General features: G+C 57.0%; 2 protein-coding genes across 14 annotated transcripts in view; one reads left to right on the top strand and one right to left on the bottom strand.

Moving 5' to 3' along the window:
• Window positions 1-1,230: 1,230 nt before the first annotated feature.
• Window positions 1,231-13,401, top strand: LRRC71 (leucine rich repeat containing 71). 2 transcript variants are annotated; one of them, XM_073323612.2, is made up of 16 exons: window positions 1,231-1,297; window positions 2,370-2,491; window positions 2,935-3,057; window positions 4,384-4,524; window positions 5,043-5,118; window positions 5,943-6,017; window positions 6,459-6,527; window positions 6,985-7,144; window positions 7,722-7,805; window positions 8,872-8,961; window positions 9,377-9,490; window positions 10,032-10,146; window positions 10,406-10,494; window positions 11,206-11,314; window positions 11,814-11,935; window positions 12,710-13,401. In XM_073323612.2, exons 2-16 carry the CDS (start codon window positions 2,389-2,391, stop codon window positions 13,007-13,009), a joined length of 1,770 nt encoding a protein of 589 aa, XP_073179713.2. In that variant the 5' UTR covers window positions 1,231-1,297; window positions 2,370-2,388; the 3' UTR covers window positions 13,010-13,401. The 2 variants fall into 2 exon arrangements, with proteins under 2 accessions (XP_073179713.2, XP_073179712.2); XM_073323611.2 differs by having other exon boundaries at window positions 12,133-12,717.
• ARHGEF11 (Rho guanine nucleotide exchange factor 11) overlaps window positions 13,339-19,450 on the bottom strand; it is an 88,989-nt gene continuing 82,877 nt past the window's right edge. For all 12 annotated transcript variants that reach the window (XM_073323600.2, XM_073323609.2, XM_073323610.2 and 9 more), the window contains 3 exons: window positions 17,998-18,263; window positions 17,524-17,709; window positions 13,339-14,559 (listed from right to left, as the gene is read on the bottom strand). In XM_073323600.2, the coding sequence (XP_073179701.2) occupies window positions 14,404-14,559; window positions 17,524-17,709; window positions 17,998-18,263 (608 nt within the window). In that variant the 3' untranslated portion in view covers window positions 13,339-14,403. The remainder of the gene's footprint in view (window positions 14,560-17,523; window positions 17,710-17,997; window positions 18,264-19,450) is intronic.

Here is a 19,450-nt window from a genome sequence, read left to right as displayed (position 1 = left end):
GGAGGTAGCACATACGTTTTTCTCAGTGTGGTGATATCACTGCCTCTAAATCCTGCATTAAGTCCACCACTGATCTTTAAAGTGGTAAAAGGGAGACAGTCTTGCCCAGCAGGCAGAGCACAGAACCAGGACTCCTGGGGTCTACGTGTGCCTTCAGGTCTCTGTGCCTCAGTTTCCCCCATCTGTAAAATGGTGCTAACGGTGATGCTGACTGAGAGCCACGAAGGGAATTGTCCCAGATCACCCCGGCAGTTGCAATCCACGCTGTAAGCCTCTCTGGATTTCTTACTCGCGGTGGGGTGGGGTGGGGTGGGGGGCAGTTAAACCTGACTAGAAAATGGGAAGAAATTTACCCTTTTCTCTTGCCGCAGGAGGACAGAACAGCCCTGCCCTGGAGCCCCCCGCACCCCCACCCAGTGCGCACACCTACCACGGATTGTTACACCCGCGGATACTTTCCGCACCCAGGCGGGAGCACTGCACAAAGGGGAAAGCGCTGGAGCCCACCGCGCCAGGCAGGGGCTGGCGAGGAAGGGTGGGCAGGAGAGCAAGGCCACCTGTACAGCCCGGCTGGCCTGCTCAGCGGGGCCGGGCCTGCGGGGACTCCCAGGCTCAAAGGGCCGGGGGCTGCACGGGGGGGGGAACCAGGCAGCAAATGCGAACAATGGGGAGGGGGGGTGGTGGGGGTGTGTGTGTGGGGGGGTAATAGGAGCCCATATAAGAAAGAGACCCACAAATCGGGGACTGTCCCTGTAAAATCAGGACATCTGGTCACCCTATGGGGCACCCCCACCCCCGATTTCCACAGCCCCCCCCCACCTCTATCGCCACGGGGGGGGGGGGGATCCCGTTTCTAGGGGGCTGGGATAACCCGGCGTGGGCACGCAGCGCCGTGACCCCCCCCCCAACCTCCAGCCGGACGTCACCCACACGCGGGGGTTTCCGTGGTGACCCCAGTTTTAAGGGTGACAGGACACCCCCCCCCGTTTCCATGGGAACGGGGCTGGCCGTGCCCAGGTTCGGGGATGGGGGGGGGTCATGGGGACGCCCCTGCTCCACCAGTCACACAGGGGTTTCCATGGTGACCTGGACCCCCCCCCCCAGTGTCATGGCAACGGTGACCCCCCCCCCCCTTTGGGGGTTGGCGGGGGTTCCCGGGGGCGCTGCCCCGGCCCCCGCAGCAGCGTCCTGTAGCCCCGCCCCGCCCGCTCCGGGCCCCGCCCCCGCGTTGCCATGGGGACCCGCGCGGGGCCCGGCAGGGGAGGCCCCAAGCGGAGCCGCCGCCGCCCCGGCTCAGGTGGGGCGAGGCGGACCCCCCCCCCCCCCGAGGCAAGGGCCCCCGCCCCCGCTTCCCACCGCAGCTAGGGACCCCCCCGGCCAGGCCCCCGTACACACCCCGCAGCCAGGGACACCCCCCCCTCCAGCCAGGGCCCCCCCTCCAGCCAGGGCCCCCCCCTCCAGTCAGGGCCCCCCCCCTCCAGCCAGGGGAGCCCCCCCCTCCAGCCAGGCCCACATACACTCCCCGCAGCCAGGGACATTCCCCCCAGCCAGCCCCCCTCCGCAGCCAGGGACACCCCCCCCTCCAGCCAGGGGAGCCCCCCCTCCAGTCAGGGCCCCCCCCCTCCAGTCAGGGCCCCCCCCTCCAGCCAGGGGAGCCCCCCCCTCCAGCCAGGCCCACATACACTCCCCGCAGCCAGGGACATTCCCCCCAGCCAGCCCCTTCCCCGCAGCCAGGGACACCCCCCCCTCCAGTCAGGGCCCCCCCTCCAGTCAGGGCCCCCCCCTCCAGCCAGGGGAGCCCCCCCCTCCAGCTAGGCCCACATACACTCCCCGCAGCCAGGGACATTCCCCCCAGCCAGCCCCTCCCCCGCAGCCAGGGACACCCCCCCCTCCAGCCAGGGGAGCCCCCCCCCCTCCAGCCAGGCCCACATACACTCCCCGCAGCCAGCCCCCCCCCCCAGGCTAGGCCCCTCCCTCCCCCCCAACCTGGAGAGTCCCCTGCTAGGCCCCCTGACCCGCCCCCCCCAAACCGAGCTGGGACTCCCCCGCCCCCCCCCCAACAAACGCCTCCCGTAGCCCACCACCTGCAGCAGCAGCTCTCGCCCTGTATCTCTGGGGGCAGGTGCCAATGCCACGCCCCCGCCCCGACGTGCCACGGATCCTCCCTTTGCCCGCCCGCTCCGAGCCCCATCCCTTCCCAGTGCCGTAGCCCCCTGGCCAGGGGGTGGGGTTTCTTGCCCCGGGGAGCAAAGGAATGAAGGAGCAGAAATATAAATTGTGGGGAGACACAAAAGCCCATTGGGGCGAAAGGGCAGCGCTCTTGGCTCTGACCACGTGTTACCAGCTGAGCCCATCTTGTTTTCCTCCAGTGCCCTGAAGAGCGTAACTATGGGGAAGAAAGGGGACCGGGGGGCCAAGGATAAAGTGGCTGGCGTGAGCCTTGAGGAGGAAGGAAAGAACGCGGCTAAAAGGACTGACCAACATGGTGAAGGTGATGACCCCCGATTGCTCTGTTCCCTGGCAAGGACGCCACCCAGGGGTTCAATCTAACTGGCTGAGTCGGGCAGTGGGTCCTGCTCATATAATGCCAGGGCCAGGAAATCTGGCCCTTATTCAGGTGTCTACCTGGGAGCTGGGTTCTTTTGGAAAATCTGGCCCTAGCGGACTTTGGCCTTGACCCTGTAACGACCTAGGCGATGCTTAAACTGTAGGCATGTGGGTCCTCCCATTGAAGCTAACTGAATTCCCCTTGCAATGTTCTTCACTTCTTGTGGTTGTTGCTGTTAAAACACAGCCACTTCAGTGCTCGCTGAGGAGTCTCTGCGACTAGCTTGCGTGGCTGAAGTAAGATGCTTTGAGATGCTGTTAGCACAAAAGCTGCTCTGGAGTGTCTGTGGTGTGGATGGAGTGACTCCTGCCCTGCTCTTTCCCCAGAAGAATACCAGTGCACCGGCCTCCTGGAGCAGGATTTCAATGAGCTGTGCTCCCGCGCCGGACTCACCAAAATCCCCAAGGTCACAGTTAGGCTGCAATCTGTCTGTAACCTCTTCCTGCCAGGTGAGTGGAGCCTCCGGGGATTCCCGGTGAGGCAAAGGGTGGGAGTATTGTTCACCCCAGCTGTGAATTCATCCCACATGAGCTAGGAGAGAAGAGTCGGCACTTAGGAGGGCAGTGGAAGGGGTTCTGTACCAGCAAGGGGCCCCACACCACATTGCCCTGTGGCTCCCTTGACCCTGCACTGAAGTCTTTACAAGACTTGTAACGGTCTCCCCAGCTGGCTTAGTACAGGCAGGCCTGCTCTATGCCAGCCCCCATCATGGCAGTTTAGCCAATAGCCAGAGCACGTTGTGTTCTAGCCACCCTATGGGCATGGCTTAGGGCTAGGACACGCTGTGCTCTGGCTATTCTCTGATAGGTTGCTAAGGGGCAAATGCCTGAGACAGATGAGAGCAGCCACCCTTGTAACCTCCTTCCTGCACTTGGTGCACCAGCCTTCAGGCTAAGCCCCGTGCCCTCCCTGCTTGCAAGCAGCCTTGAACAATGAAGCGTGATGTCCAGAGGAGGGGGTTTCCCCGGGAGCCTTTCCTAGATGGTTCTGCAAGGCGGAAAGACTATTTGCTGAGAACAGGGCTCAAGACTTGCAGGATTCAGTGTTTTCTTAATGGCCCAGCTCCTAGAGTTCTCTGCTTTCTGGAGAAGCTCTGCATTCACTTAAAGAACAAGGCCTTTCCAGCCCTTGGTGTTGCAGAGAAAAGCTGGGAAACGTAACTTCTAGAAGTTCAGATGCCAGAAGGCAAAGAAATAAGAGGCCCAGCTTATCAGTGGGTCGTGCACTTCATTGTTCGTGCAGGCTGAGCTCTGTGCTCTCCAGCTTGCTAACTACAAGTGGACTCCAGGTTTGAGTTGGGGGGACCTGGCTACAGTTGGGGTGAGTGGCCTGGCTGAGGGAGCTGGCCAAGTTGGAGGCAAAGCACTGGGGAAATCGGAGCTAAAACAGCTTTCACCTAGGGGATGCTGGCCGTTTCTGCTGGTGGAGGATGCATCTGGGATATGAGCTGCAGAGGACTGTCGCAAGGAGATTGTGCGTGTCCGTTTCAATCCCACCCATTTCAGGGGCAGGAAGCTCTAGTTAAATAGTTTGGGAAGGCAATGTAGCCCCAGATGGGTTTAACATGTCTCCCAGCTTCCCCAGCCCTAGTGAAGGCAGAGTGTAGTGAAGAGAGGCTCATGCAGCTAGAAGGGGATGGTCTCTCCATGGTGGGGCAGCGTGGAGTGATTGACACAGGGCAGCGGCCTGCATGAGCCTTCACCTGGCGCTGCAGAAGTCTCCCTCGGGCTTGGTGCCCTTGCCTCCGAGTGACAGATTGGCCCCCTGCCTGGCAGAGGAAAGCGACACACTGGCCGAGAAGGAGGTCCCAGCCAACCTCACCCAGATCCAGAGCAAGTACGCCTACTTCCAGCCCTGCATCCAGACCGAGCTGGAGCATGACGACCCCAAGAGCACCCGTGAGATCTTCCTGCGAGGTGAGGAGCTCAGCTCACTCCGAATAGCCCCGCTCAGCACTGTAAAACAGGAAGGGGGAGGTGGGGGAGACTGATTCAAACCAGGCGCTGGCCGTATTTCGGGGCACTGCCCCCGTCTCCTCTCTCATCAAAGGCTTTCTGAAAGTCCAAATAAACTCTATCCACTGGATCCCCCTTGTCCACGTGCTCGTTGACCCCCTCAAAGACTTCTAATAGATTGGTGAGGCATGATTGCCCTTCACAAGAGTCGTTTGTCTCTGTGTTTGTTAATTCTGTTTCCATAGTTGTAACCAATTTGCCTGGTACTGAAGTTAGGCTTGTAATTGCCACGATCGCCTCTGGAGCCTTTTAAAAAAAAACATAGGCCATACCAGAGCCCAGCCAGCTAGCCGTGCCATGTCGAACTGGCATCCAAGCTGGCCGGGGAGCCAAGGGGCATTTGAGGGCAGGGGTGAGGGATCGCATTCTGGCTGTTTTCTCTTCTGCGTAACCAGCTCCATCTGCTTTCTCTCTGGCAGGCTGGAAAATCGAAGAGAGAATGCTGGCTGTTTTCAGCAAGTGTCTGCCTGCCCTTGCCAACCTGCAGGCTGTTCAGTGAGTGAGGGGCTGGGCAGGGCCAGGAGCTGTTTGACTGAAAGGGCCCAGAGACGGGCAAGGAAATACAGCAGGATTTCAGTTCTCTGAACCCTCAGTATCCAAGCCTCCCTCTGACATAGAATCATAGAATATCAGGGTTGGAAGGGACCCCAGAAGGTCATCTAGTCCAACCCCCTGCTCAAAGCAGGACCAATTCCCAGTTAAATCATCCCAGCCAGGGCTTTGTCAAGCCTGACCTTAAAAACCTCTAAGGAAAGAGATTCTACCACCTCCCTAGGTAACGCATTCCAGTGTTTCACCACCCTCTTAGTGAAAAAGTTTTTCCTAATATCCAATCTAAACCTCCCCCACTGCAACTTGAGACCATTACTCCTCGTTCTGTCATCTGCTACCATTGAGAACAGTCTAGAGCCATCCTCTTTGGAACCCCCTTTTGCTGCCTCCCAGTGCATTGGCTCTTGCCTCTCTGAGATCCTGATCTTGGTGTCCTCCAAGTTGACTGGATAATTGGGATGCTGGAATTAGAATCAATCTGGGGCCCTGCTAGCTCTTTAAAACCAATAGCTAGTTTGGGGCCTCTGGAACGCCAGGACTCGGGTGCTGGGAAATGCCTGCATTCGCTTTTGAATAGCAGATATTGGTGAAGGGGTTTGAGCATAGGCCTCTGAGGCCTGGTTCTGCAGTTGACTCACTTTGTGACCTTGGGCAACTCCTCTGCCCTCCCCGTGCCTCAGTTTCCCCATCTGGGGACGAGAATGCTTTACGATCTCTCTTATTGAGTTAATGCTGCTGCTAAGGCTACCATGTCTCTCTTCTTTCAGCCTCTGGAAGGTCGGCCTGACGGATCTCTCGCTCCTCTCTCTGATCGCTATCCTACCAAACTGCCCCAATCTCAAGTAAGCGAGAGCTAAGCTGCGGGGATGGGGGCGCTCAGACAGTGCTGGAGGCAGCTGCTTCCCTCTTGGCTCCCATCTCGGAAAGGGGACCCCATTTCTTTTTCAATTTGATCGTAATGATCTTTGAAGGAGCCAGTGAGATGGGACCTGAAGGCAGTGCTTTGTGAAGCTCATTGATGATCCCATGGCACTCTGTACCAGAGCAGAACCGCCAACTCCACTGTCCTGCCCAAAGCCCTAGCGGGGTGGCTGCTGCCTACCTCAGATTTCCCCCTGCCTTTTCAGTGGTGTACAGCATTCTTCACTTTCCCTTCCAGGCTGTTATGTAGCGTTTCTTTGTCGCTGTGAAGCAGCTGCTGTGTTCCACTCCAGAGGTGGCTGCATGTCTGCAGGCCAAGTGACTTCTCTAGCACCTTGGTCAGTTTCTGCTTTTCCCTACAGGACACTAACGCTGGAGGGGAACCCGTTAGCAGAGGGGTCCTTCTACAGGCTGATCGGAGAGGAGAGCACGTGAGTTCCTTCCGAATCGAAGATCCAGGAGTCCTGGGGAGTGCATGCTAGTTAACCATACTTGGGGCAGATACAGCATTGGGCGAGGGAAGGGAAATTTCAGACCACTGCGTCTGCTCTGGGTGGGACCCTGGGGGATACTCCTGGGAGGGAGGTCCCAGTGGGGAGGAGGGCTGAGGATCACTGGGCGGGATGGGGTGCTTTGTCTCAGACTCTCATAAACAAAACCCTCAGCCCATCGGCAAGGTGCCCACACAGAGTCCAGCGCATGGTGTGCGGATTCCTTGCCTCCTACCCTTCCACCCCGCAGGCCGAGCGGGCCTGGGATTGCTCCTGCCTACTTCAAGGCTCTGTCCTGGAGAGTCCCCTCCCCACTCCCAGGGCGTCTCTTTCCCTTCCCAGGGAGCAGGACAGTCCAACCAGACCTGATTGGAAACTCTTACCAACACCCCTGCAGGCTGGCTCACGTGTCACTGAGAAACAACAACATGGGCAATGCCGACGCCAAGCTGATCGGCCAAGCCCTCTCCACGCTGAAGTCCTCCAACAAGAGCTTGGTCTCGCTGATCCTCAGCTTCAATCACATCTCAGACTTGGGAGCAGGCTACATCGCAGAGGTGAGGGGTGAGAGAGAAAGCGACTGGCTGTGTTGGGGCATGAACATCCGTAGAGCATCTGAAGGGGGAGTCTCTCCTGGGAACTTGTGCCAAGGGAGATCTGGGTACGTAGGGAGGGACAGAGACCTTGTGGTTAAGGCACTTCCCTGGAGGCCTGGCTTCAAATCCTAGCCTTGTCACTAGGTTATTTTTTAAACCAGTTTAAGTCCAATTGTCTCATGTAGATGGGAACAGGCAGCTGGGGGAGCCTTAATAGCTGAGGCTGTGAAGGGAAGCCGAAGAGATGGAACTTTACAGGCTGGAGCTTTGCGTGTTCTCCTGCCAATCCAGTCTAGCTGGATCCAGTACTCAAAATCCACCTGCTGCGTAGCTCTGGTGATCTCTCAGCAGGATGGGTTGGGCCAATGGAGAGACTGAAATCCCCTGTGACACAGGAACTGGGCCATTGGCAGGAGTTGGTGAAGGGAAGCCAGCCCAGCCGGATGGAGGGTTCAGGGCTGTCACTGCTCACAGCTGACGTTTTCTTTCCTTTCCTTGCATGTCTGCGTCCCACCGCCGCCCCCCGGGGTCTGTCCAGGGCTTGCGGTTGAATCGCTCTCTGCTGTGCCTGTCTCTGGCACACAATCAGATTGGAGACCAGGGAACACTCAAGCTCGCAGAGGTGCGTCCAGGAAAAGGCCTTTGCTCTTCAGTACAGGGGATGGATTTACCCTTTAAAAAATTCTTTGCCCGGCCCAGTGTCCACTGCTCCCTCCCTTTGCAGCTATTAGCCAGGCTGGGCAGGGAGGGTGTCCTTAGCCTCTGTTTGCCAGAAGCTGGGAGTGGGCAACAGGGGATAGATCACTTGATGAGTCCCTGTTCTGTTCATTCCCCCTGGGGCACCTGGCATTGGCCACTGTCGGAAGACAGGACACTGGGCTAGATGGACCTTTGGTCTGACCTTAGCTGGCCATTCTTATCAGGAACATCTAGTGGGGGTGGAGGGCTCTATGGAGGAGTCCGAGTTGTGGATCCAGAGCTCTCTCATCCAAGGGGTAGGGGTGGTGGCTCTTTAACTAAAGAGTTTTTCTCCCAGCCATTAAAAGGCCTTTGAGTTGAATGCATGTTAACAAAGAGAGTTTGAATCAGTCTGAATCAAAATCCAACCCTCTCTCAGCTAACCAGGCTTCCCTGGCACAGCACCTCCCATCTCCTGCATTCCCAGCTCTCCATAGTGGTTGCGAGGGAAAGAAACGAGCTGAATTTCTAATGAGTAAGACATCTTCATCCGTCACAAAAGAGCAGATGCGCAGCTCTTCTCCCCATCTGCAGCTCTCTAACGCAGGCCAGGCCTGACCTGCACCAGGCCCTGACCCGGCAGCGGGACGTTCCAGGGCTAATCCCTGCTGCCCTGCCCCGTTCCCATTTGATCGTCCTTCCCAGCCCCTTCCCCCCAGTATGAATGACCGAAAAGGGACGTACTAGCACATCCCTTTGAGGGAGCAGGACCTGAGCTCGGAAATTCGGGACCCGATCCCGAGGGACTGAGCATGCTCAGTGGGTACCGAGCACCTCTCGGCTCAGGCCGTTGTAACGTCTGCGAGCTTGGCTGTGGTCAGAGAAGTGACGGGGATTGAAGTGGTGCCTAGGCCCCGGGCTGCCCCCTCTGTGGGGCGGAAGAGGGGGAGTTAAGCTATTGTGACCAAGAGAGACTGAGCAACACTGACTCCCCCATTGCTTTGGGGCAGGTTCTGGGACCTTTCGCTTTAACTCACACCGAAGTCGTGGAAAGGAGGCGACTTTTACTGGAGAAGGAATCCCAGGAGCGGTCCCGGTCGGTAAGGTTCCTGCCAGGCCATGTGCGCCCACCTGAGGGCGACAGATCAATTCACCTCAGGGGCGGGAGGTGCTAGCGACTGACCTCTTTCCCACAGCGGCCGGCCAAACATTGCTATAAACTCAGAGCTCCATGAACCAGGTCGCTGAGGTAACAAGATTTACCCTGGAGCGTGCTGTATTCCCCTCTACTTTCTGAGCCACCTAGAGGATAACAGCCTACTACTGCTGCCACCTAGTGGCATCACTCCTTTAGCTCACATTGTAGAGGTCTGAGAGTCCCTGGTTCTAAGCCAGCTGACACCCCATGCTAGGAATTGCTACAGTTAGCGCTGCCTAGGGTCCTAAAGGTAGCAAATGTAGAGCAGCCTGTGGTGTCCGAATCTCTATTAAAATCCCTCTGGGTCTGGGTTCCAGCCTCTGAGACATGCTGATGCCAAAAGCAGTGAGCGTCCCTCCAGCCTCGTCAGCAACACCACCATCGACAAGCTGCAGTCAGCCAAACAGAGCAAGAGCGGGTCCAAGAAAAAGGTGAGGGGTGTGGGCTGAACCGAGTAGGACAGTTTCCACGCAGCCCTTCCCAGGGACTCCAGGCGTGTCCACCCTGCCTGGGAGCAAGGGGTTAATCCCACAGCGAGCAGCTCCCAAAGATCCGCTTCTTTGTAAGGATCAGGGGATCGCAGCGGTCAGGACTTGCGCATGGTAATGTTAAGGAAAAGGAGGGGGCTCGTGGAGCCAGGGAGTGACCCTCAGGACTCCTGGGTTCTCATTTCATTTCTGAAGCGGGAGTGTGAGCTCGTGGCTAGAGCAGAGACTTAGGGATCAGGACTCCTGGGTTCTTTTCCCAGCTCTGCCGCTGGGTTCATTTGGTGACCTTGGGCTTTCCTGTGCCTCCATCCTTCAAACAGGGTTCATGCGGGACTGGGGGTGTGCAAGGCTGGTGGTTTACATGCTTGGGCCAGAAGCGAAGTGGGGTCAAGCCTGATGGGGACTTTGCAAATAGCGACAGATATTAAAGAGATGCCGAGCCTGCCTGCCAGCGCCCCCTTCAGGCCTGTGCTTCTCCTTACAGGAGCCTTTGAAGAAAGAGGAGAAAGCTCAGGCCAACACTGCAGGTGGCGGTGGGGTCGTGGGCGGCTCAGCCTTTGTGCCCGCAAAGAAGGAGGATGCTAAACAAGCCAAGAAAAGTGAGTCGAAATTCTAACCCCCCCGTCCCTTGTGCAAGGGACCCCCAAAGATGGGCTAAGGAACTAGATGGTGAACTGTGCCAGAGTGGGGGGTGGCCGGAGGCGATGACCCTCTCTGAGCCGGGCGCCTGGCCAGTTGGTTCCAAGGCAGGGCCCATGGGAGGGCCCCCCATGGCTCAGCTTGCAGCTCTCTGCGTGGCAGAGGCTCGGTCAGGTTTGTGAGTGTTTCACCCAGCTCTAGGTGTGTCCCTCCCTCTAGTGGTTTCCACCCCGGAGCAAAAAGTTGTTCGAGGCAAAGGAACCAAATCGGGCGCCAAGGAGAAGCGCAGTCTGCTGCCGGAGTTGGAGGTGAGGGAGCCCTGGCCAACCACGGGGTACAATGCTTGGCATCTCCTCCAGGGACTGCTATACACAGTGCTCCCTGCTGCCCGTAGGCCAGGCTCAAGGCACTGGGTTAGTGGGGCAGAAGCCTGGCTCTGGGCTAAGATCCGGAGTTGAGTTCCTGGTCACCTCCAGAGCTAGTGTCTCAGTTACAGCCCGAGCTGCGTTATGGGCCTTGGTGGCCTGGGAACTTGGGCCGGGTCACTGACCCTTCAGCTGGAGCTGCTGTGATGGCTCTTGGTTCAGTTCCGGCACAGGTTGTTCCATTCTGCCCCTGCCAGGGGGGATACAGTGGGCTTCACTCCCACTCCTGCCCGGCTGGGCATGGTGCAAACGACTGCCCCGTTCCGCCCCCGAGGTGGCTGACTTGCGTTGGGATAAAAAGATGTGGAACCATTGGCTCAGCATGAAAGCTGGGGATTTTCAAAGGGGCTTGGAGGAGTAAGGAGCCTGCTGCCCAGGGAAAATCAAGGAGATCTGTACTCCCAACTCCCTTAGGCACCTAAGAGGATTCCAGCCAAAACGTCCTATCTCCTGCCCCACATCAGACCCAGCAATGGGCTGATCCCTGCTCCCCATCATCTCCTGGGCAGTGCCAATGCAGCGGGGGGCCCTGCCGAGCTGCTCCCAGGGGCAGCTCTGGGACCTGCCTGAAGGTGAAACGTTCTCTGTGCCCAGGTGGTGGAGCCCACCGAGATCGTGAACCCACTGCTGGAACAGGCCGAGCACCGCGACGGGAAGGTCTTCCTGCCAGGCAACCGTGTGCTCATCAACTTAAACCTCACCTGTACGTTGGCCCGGGGCTGGCTGGAAACCCACCATCTTGCCTGGCAGGGCAAGCGTCCCCCGTGTTGTCCTTGGCCAACAAGCTGGGCTGGGAGCTGTGGCAGTGGGTGGGAGATGCAGCAGCCTCTGCCAGACTTGCGTGTGCCCTTCCTTCTGAGTGGGGCCTGCAGCCCCTGGTGCTGGGCCAGGCCCTATCCACAGAGCTCCTTCAGTACCACCCGCCCTTCTCCACTTCCGTCCATGCGGCCCAGCCTGGTCACTCACCTCGGTGCCGCGTAGCTCCTGGGCTCCCTCTGTGGCCTGATCCCCAGCAGAGGCAGGAGACGCTCATGCTTCTAGAGCCAGGTGCCGATCCTCTGCCCCACAGCAGCTGGGTCAGTGTCTTCAATGGGCGCAGGCCCTGGCTGAGGTCCCAGGGAGTGGCCCAGGCAAACCCCACCCTAGGCCCCAGAGGAGATGGGGTTTAAACTAGCCACTGATCCGCATCTTCCCTCCCCAAGGGAACCAGATCACAGAGCAGGGCCTGAAAGCGTTCCTGGCAGCCATGGAGAGCCAGCAGCAGGCCAGCAAGTCCACGGCTGGGGTCAAGTCGCAGACAGGCCTGCTGCGGCTGTCTCTGGGGGTGAGTACCACGCTCCTGCATGGCGGTGGGAGGGAGCTGGATCCAGCCCCAGGGCCCTTGTTCATTCATGACTGTGCCGCCGTGTGGGCCGGGGCTTACAGCTGTAGGTAGAGCATTCCCCACGAGCGGCGGGGCTGGAATGGGAGCAGAAGCGAGTCCCCCCCTTTACTCACCCACCCCCCTTTCCGCCCTTTCAGAAAAACCGCTTCCCTCCTGACAGCAAGACCTTTGCCAAGCTCCAGGAGCTGATGCTGCCGCGCGACCCCACCTACAGCCAGCTGTCCAAGGCGCCGGATGAGGAGCTGGCTGTGCCCAGCTAGGGGTGGAGGGGCAAAAGCCTCCACTTGCTCGAGAGCAGAAGAGTCCCACGGACCTGGAGAGCGCTGGGGCAGCCTTGTGTGGGATTTCTGATCCCCTCCGCCTCTGACCCAGCCCAGCCTGTAACCGTTCCCGCCTCCCATTAAATAGTTTTGACACAGCCTGCTCTGGGGTGGAGCATTAACTTCAAGGGGTGGGGGGCTGGGGCCCTCTACACCCACTGGAATTCAGGCTCTTTTTCCACAGCCAGGGCCCCTTCCTCACGCAGGAGGGCTCCATCCACGCAGGGGCTGTGGCAACAGGGAGGAAGCTCTGAGGGAAGGCCTACCTGGGTCTCCAGGGTCAGAGGCAGTGACCCCATAACTGAATGGTCCCAAGAGCGCTGTGCTGGCTGGAGCGCTGAGCCCCCGTCCTCCCCCAGGACACTTGCTAACCTCTCCTCTCCCGCTTTCCCAGCCCGAGGCCCTGCAGGGCATGTTGCAGCGCCCACACCAGGGGAACCGGTGCTGGGAGCAGAAGGGAGCACGGGCGGGCTCCCAGGGCCTGTCCTCACTTGCACGGCTACTGCTCAGTGTAGACACGGCCCAGCGAATCCACCTCCCTGAGAGGTGCTGGCTGCACGGGCCTGAGTGCAGCTGCCCCAAGTCACTCTGGGCTATGGATTTTTCACCCCGAAGTGATGGAGCCGGGCCAATCAAGTCATGTCAACTAGCCCTGAGACATCCCCGCCGGGGGACTGGGAGAGCTGGGGGTTAAGGACACGCCAGCCATTTTGCTGATTTAACGCGGGGGCCTGATTCCACTCCCAGCAGCAGCATTGGTCAGGGCGGGGCCCACAACCCACCGCGCCCCGTTCTCTGCTCCAGCCATGACACTCGTACCCCGGCAGCATCGCCGTGTGGCATCGCCGTGGAGAACAGCTGCCAGGGCTACAGGCAGAACCTGGCTGGCAGAACTAACAGGCCAGCGAAGAGGGGGGCTGGGAAGAGATGGCCCAGTCTCCCATGCTGCAGTGGGTGAAAGCAGGCACTGCTGTGCAGCGAGACCCCCCCGGGGAAGGATCACACGCATGCCAGCGAGAGAAGAATATTTCACTTTTCTTTAAAAAAAAAATCTTTACCAGTAAAGGGAAGAAAATAAAACGGATTATACATCATGGAACAGCCAACAGTCAGTCCTCTAGCTTGAGGGGGGCAGGCCTGGGGCCTGGCCTCTGACAATGCAGCAGCAGCCTGCAAGTAGACAAAAGCCGATTGCGAAGTGGGTGGGGTCTTACCCTGGGCCCTCCCAGCTCCTCTCTCCAGCCACAGCAGCTGGTCAGTGCTGCGCTGTGCTCACCATTAGGGGCGATCGTATCCAGCGGGCTGGGCTCATCCAGCCCCCAGGAGCACAGCAGAGCCGACCCCTCCAGCCGGCTGACTGTCTCCAAGCAGCGCAGGGATTTTGCCACGGCAGGCATGGCTGTGGGGTGTCCCGTTTTCCCAGCCCGCTGCCCGCCCTGGGATCCAGCCATTCCAGTGGAGCGATGTGCGTTTTCCAGACAGCCCCGACAGAAAAGCCGGCCTGAAGCAGGGGGCAACGCATCTGCCGGAGGGAGAAAGGCCAGCTAATGCCAGCAGCACACGCTGTGGCTTCCCGGGGCCGGGGGAGGCCCAGAGGGGACACCTAGTGGTAAGAGGACTGGGCCGCTGGGAATCCCATTTCCCCAGGCAGGGCAGGGCAGGGCAGCGGGATAGTGGTAATGGCCGTTGCATTGCAGGGTCACGGGATACAGTCCAGTTATTTACAAGAACCCAATGCACATACATACATATTTATATCTGATCAGCAGAGAGGGCGGGCCGGGACCCACTGCGTGGGCTCCTCAGCACGGAGAGAAACAAAAAGTGCATTTCGACAGACTATATTCCAGCTCTCGTGTACAGGGACGATGCTTGCCCGTGGGGGGCACAGAGATGGAGACAGCGGTGGGGGCCCGGCCTGCCAGCGGCAGGCAGCATGCAGGGTGACGGGCACTTGCTCTCCAGGCAAAGGGCCGCCCAGCCCCATGGCTGGGATGAGACACCGAGATCAGCCAAAACTAACATGCGCTTCCCCACGGGATTCCAGTTCTGCTCCGAGCTTCCAGTCGCAGCCCCCATGGGCCTGTTTCAACATTCAGGCTGCCCTGCCTCCCAGGGGGCTTTCCCCAGTTTGGGTGGGTCCAGGGGGTGCCCTGCCGCTCCAGCTTCCCAGCCATCTTTGGGGAGTTCTCCTTCCTTGCAGGGCATTGGTGCAGAGGGGTTCCTCTGAGGGGGCTCGGCAGCCTGAAAGAGATGCAGAGAAGCAGCATTGAGAGGGATGGTCAGCAAAGCTCCAGGCTGCCAACCCGCCCCCTGGTGCCTGCTGGGTCGGCAATAGTTTTCCTGGGCTACAGCTGGGGAAACTGAGGTACAGGGGGATGGGAAGGGATTTGGCAAGTAGGAAGGCATGGGACCAGGTCATCATAAGAACGGCCATACGGGGTCAAACCAAAGGTCCATCTAGCCCAGTATCCTGTCTTCTGATAGTGGCCAATGCAGGTGCCCCGGAGGGAATGAACAGAACAGGGAATCATAGAATATCAGGGTTGGAAGGGACCTCAGGAGGTCATCTAGTTCAACCCCCTGCTCAAAACAGGGCCAATCCCCAATTTCTGCCCCAGATCCCTAAATGGCCCCCTCAAGGATCGAACTCACAACCCAGGCCAATGCTCAAACCACTGAGCTCTCCGTCCCCCCAATCATCAAGTGATCCATTCTGTCGCCCATTCCCAGCATCTGGCAAACAGAGGCTAGGGACACCATCCCTGCCCATCCTAGCTAATAGCCCTTGATGGAGCTAGCCTCCATGAACTTATCTAGTTCTTTTTTCAACCCTGTTATAGTCTTGGCCTTCACAACATCCTCTGGCAAAGAGTTCCACAGGTTGACTGTGCGTTGCATGAAGAAATACTTCCTTTTGTTTGTTTTAAACCTGCTGCCCATTCATTTCATTGGGTGCCCCTAGCTCTTGTGTTAGGAGAAGGAGTGAATAACTCTTTCTGATTTACTTTCTCCACACCAGTCATGATTTTATAGACCTCTGTCATGTCCCCCCTTAGCTGTCTCTTCCAAGCTGAAAAGTCCCAGTCTTATTAATCTCTCCTCATACAGAAGCCGTTCCATACCCCTAATCATTTTTGTTGCCCTTTTCTGAACCTTTTCCAATTCCAATATATCTTTTTTGAGGTGGGGCATCCACATCTACCCAGAGTATTCAAGGTGTGGGCGTACCATGGATTAATATAGAGGCAATATGATATTTTCTGTCTTATTATCTATCCCTTTCTTAATGATTCTCAGAATTCTGTTGGCTTTTTTGACGGCCGCTGCACAATGGATGTTTTCAGAGAACTACCCACAACGACTCTTTTTTGAGTGGTAACAGCTAATTTAGACCCCATCATTTTGTAGTTGGGATGATGTTTTCCAATGTGCATTACTTTGCACTTATCAACACTGAATTTCATCTGCCATTTTGTTGCCACTTCTGAGAGATCCTTTTATAGTTTGTAGTTTTGAGAGATCCCTTTGTAGCTCTTCGCAGTCTGCCTGGGTCTTAACTATCTTGAGTAGTTTTGTATCATCTGCAAATTTTGCCACCTCACTATTTACCCCTTTTTCCAGACCATTTATGAATATGTGGAACAGGACTGGGCCCAGTACAGACTCCTGGGGGACTCCATTATTTACCTCTCTCCATTCTGAAAACTGACCATTTATTCCTGCCCTTTGTTTCCTATCTTTTAACCAGTTAATAATCAATGAGAGGATCTTCCCTCTTCTCCTATGACTGCTTACTTTGCTTAAGAGCCTTTGGTGAGGGACCTTGTCAAAGGCTTTCTGAAAATCTAAGTGCACTCTATGCACTGGATCTCCCTTGTCCCCATGCTTGTTGACCCCCTCAAACAATTATAGTAGATTAGGAGGCATGATTTCCCTTTACAAAAACCATGATGACTCTTCCCCAACAAATTATGATCATCTCTGTGTCTGACAATTCTGTTCTTTACTATAGTTTCAACCAGTTTGCCCGGTACTGAAGTCAGGCTAACTGTTCCTCAAATTCTTTTTTGGCCTTCCTAATTGTATTTTTACACTTTACTTGCCAGAGTCTATGCTCCTTTCTATTTTCCTCATTATGATTTAACTTCCACTTTTTAAAGGATGCCTTTCTGTCTCTAACGTCTTCTTTTACTTTGTTGTTTAGCCACGGTGGCACTTTTTTGGTTCTCTTACTATGTTTTTTAATTTGGGGTATGCATTTAAGTTGAGCGTCTATTATGGTGTCTTTAAAAAGTTTCCATCCAGCTTGCAGGGATTTCACTTTTGACACTGTACCTTTAATTTCTGTTTAACTAACTTCCTCGTTTTTGTGTTGTCCCCCTTTCTGAAATTAAATGCTACAGTGTTGGGCTGCTGTGGTGTTTTCCCTGCCACAGGGATGTAAAATTTAATTATATTACAGTCACAATTACCAAGGGGTCCAGCTAGATTCATCTCTTGGACCAGATCCTGTGCTCCACTTAGGATTAAATCAAGAATTGCCTCTCCCCTTGTGCGTTCCAGGACCGGCTCCTCCAAGAAGCAGTCATTTAAGGTGTCAAGAAACTTTATTTCTGCATCCCGTCCTGAGGTCACATGTACCCAGGCAGTATGCGGATAGTTGAAATCCCCCTTTATTGTTGAGTTTTTTATTTTAATAGCCTCTCTAATCTCCCTGTTAATTTCTCAGGCACTATCACCATCCTGGTCAGGTGGTCGGTAAGAGATCCCTACTGCCAGAGCACGGAATTACTGTCCACAGAGATTCTGCGGTACAGTTTGGTTCAGTGAAGATTTTTACATCATTTGATTCTCCGCTTTCTTTCACATCTAGTGCCGCTCCCCCACCAGTTCTGTCCTTCTCATGTTTTGTACCCTGGTATTACTGTGTCCCATCAATTATCCTCATTCCACCAGGTTTCTGTGATGCCCGTTATATCAATATCCCCATTTAATAGGAGGCACTCTCGTTCATCCATCTTATTATTTAGACCTCTAGCATTTGCTGGGTCCTGGCCCTGCAGCTGGCTCCAAGGAAAGTGAGTGGCCCAGAACCGAGCAAGGGGAAGCATGACTATGGGAACCAGGTGCAGTGGGGGCGGCTCCAAGTCCGGGCAAGGGTTTCGGGGCACGTTCAACAGGGCTTGCGAGGTCCCTTCCACTTACCGGACTCGCTGGCTGCCGGTGCCCGCAGCCTCGCCGGGCAGGGGAGGGGCAGCAATCGCTGGCAGGGCTGGGCGGGCATTCCAGCCACCGGCCCATCTCCAGCGTGGTGACCCCGACTGGGGTGGTCTCGGCCGATGAACCTCTTCCCAGAGACCGCAGCAACTCGCGATGGGCCATCTCCACGTCCTGAAGGAACCAAGCGGGGGAGAAACAAGCTGGTGGGAATGGGGGGGGCCCCCGGCCTGACTTGGTGTCAGACCTCTGCACATCCCAGGCGCGCATCAGCCGTCTCACCTGGCCCCCCACCTGCTAGGACGACACCTGCAGGCTCCTCGCTTGGCCAAGGCCCCTCGCACTGCCTGGCCCAGGCAGCGGCTCCAAGTCTCACCCACAGGCAGAGCCCTAGGTGCTCCCGGAGCTGCGTAACAGCCTTGGTCCCGTCCCCCCCCCGACAGCTCCCCACCTCCCCCTCACCTTTAGCCTGGTGAGTTTCAGCGTGAGCTGTTCTATCGTCCGGAAGATCATGTCCACGTCCTGGATCACCAGGCTGGGGGCGGGGGGTGGGGCCCCATCCAGGCTGCCGGGGCCCGGCGTGCTGTCCTGGTCGTGCTGCCGGGAGCCGAGGGCGAGGCGGGGCGGGCTGGGGGGCTGCTCTGCGAGGCTCGCTGGTGGCGTGGGGGCAGGGGGCTCAGTGGAGGACTCTGCGGGGCCAGAGGGCATGCTGACGTAGAAGTAATTCCCTGCGTTACAGGGGAGGGGGTAGAAAAGCTGCTTACCCTGTGAGCCCAGTGCCCAGGGCACTCTGAGCTCCCTGTAGAAACCTACAGGGCTAAAATGTGCAAAATCAGGGCCTGGTTCAAAGCCCACTGACATCACTGAGTCCTCCTCATTAGCCCTGTCTGCTTTCAGTTCTTAAAGTCCCAAGTCCTGGTTTCAGAACAGACGGTGCCTAAACTGGGAGGCAACATGGCCTAGTGTATAGAGCCCTGGGCCGGAACTCAGGAGTTCTAACCCCAGCTCTGCCATGGGCCTGCTGGGTGACCTCATGGCTGCGTGTCACCTCATGACCGTGTGCCTCAGTTTCCCCATCAGTGGGACTGAGGCCCTAAGTCGGGCGCTTCTGAAAATTCCACCCTTTGACGAGTGCCCTGATATGCCAGAGGGGGAATACGCCCAGCAGCGCTGGAAAATCAGCCCCCTAATCTGTTACTACCTCGATGTTGATTTAGGTGCGTCACTTTCCACACCCAGGTTTGAAAAATTCAGCCAGGATTCAGGTAGCGAATCCAGCTCCCTCTCCCGTAGCTGCATCCAGACAGATTCCCGGAGTCCCAGGCCAGAGGGGACCATTGTGACCCCCTCCTCCGACCTCCTGCGTAGCCCAGGCCAGAGACCTGCCCCCAGATAACGCCCAGAGCAGAGCTTTTAGAAGAGCCTCCCATCCTGAATCAAAACCGGTCAGTAACGGAGAATCCACAACCCTCGGTCAATTGCTCCAGCTGTTAAAAATTGATGCCTTATTTCCAAACTGAATTTCTCTCGCTTCAACTTCCGGCCATGGCTCATGTCAGACCCCCTCTCTGCGAGACCGCGCAGCCCATTATTAAATATTTGTTCCCTGTGCAGGTGCCTGTAGACTGCCATCAAGCCTCCCCTTAGCCTTCTCTTTGTTCAGTCAAACAGAGCCACGTCCTGGATTAAATAGTGTAGGGCCAAGAACTGATCCCTGTGGGACCCGACTGGAAACGGAGCCGCTCCGTGAGAGTTCTCCAGTTACATTTGGAGACCTATCAATGAGCCGGTTTTTAATCCATTTAATGAACATCATCCTAGCTTTTCAATCCAAACATCAAGCGGCACCAAGTCAAAGGCCGTCCCGGAGTCATAGTCTATTACTTTGAGCAGGGACTCATCGGAGGCAGGGAAG

The sequence above is a fragment of the Lepidochelys kempii genome, chromosome 24, assembly GCF_965140285.1.
Source record: "Lepidochelys kempii isolate rLepKem1 chromosome 24, rLepKem1.hap1, whole genome shotgun sequence".
Classification (NCBI taxonomy): Eukaryota; Metazoa; Chordata; order Testudines; family Cheloniidae; genus Lepidochelys; species Lepidochelys kempii.
Note: the sequence above shows the minus strand (reverse complement) of the source record. Positions and strands in the feature narration are given on the sequence as shown.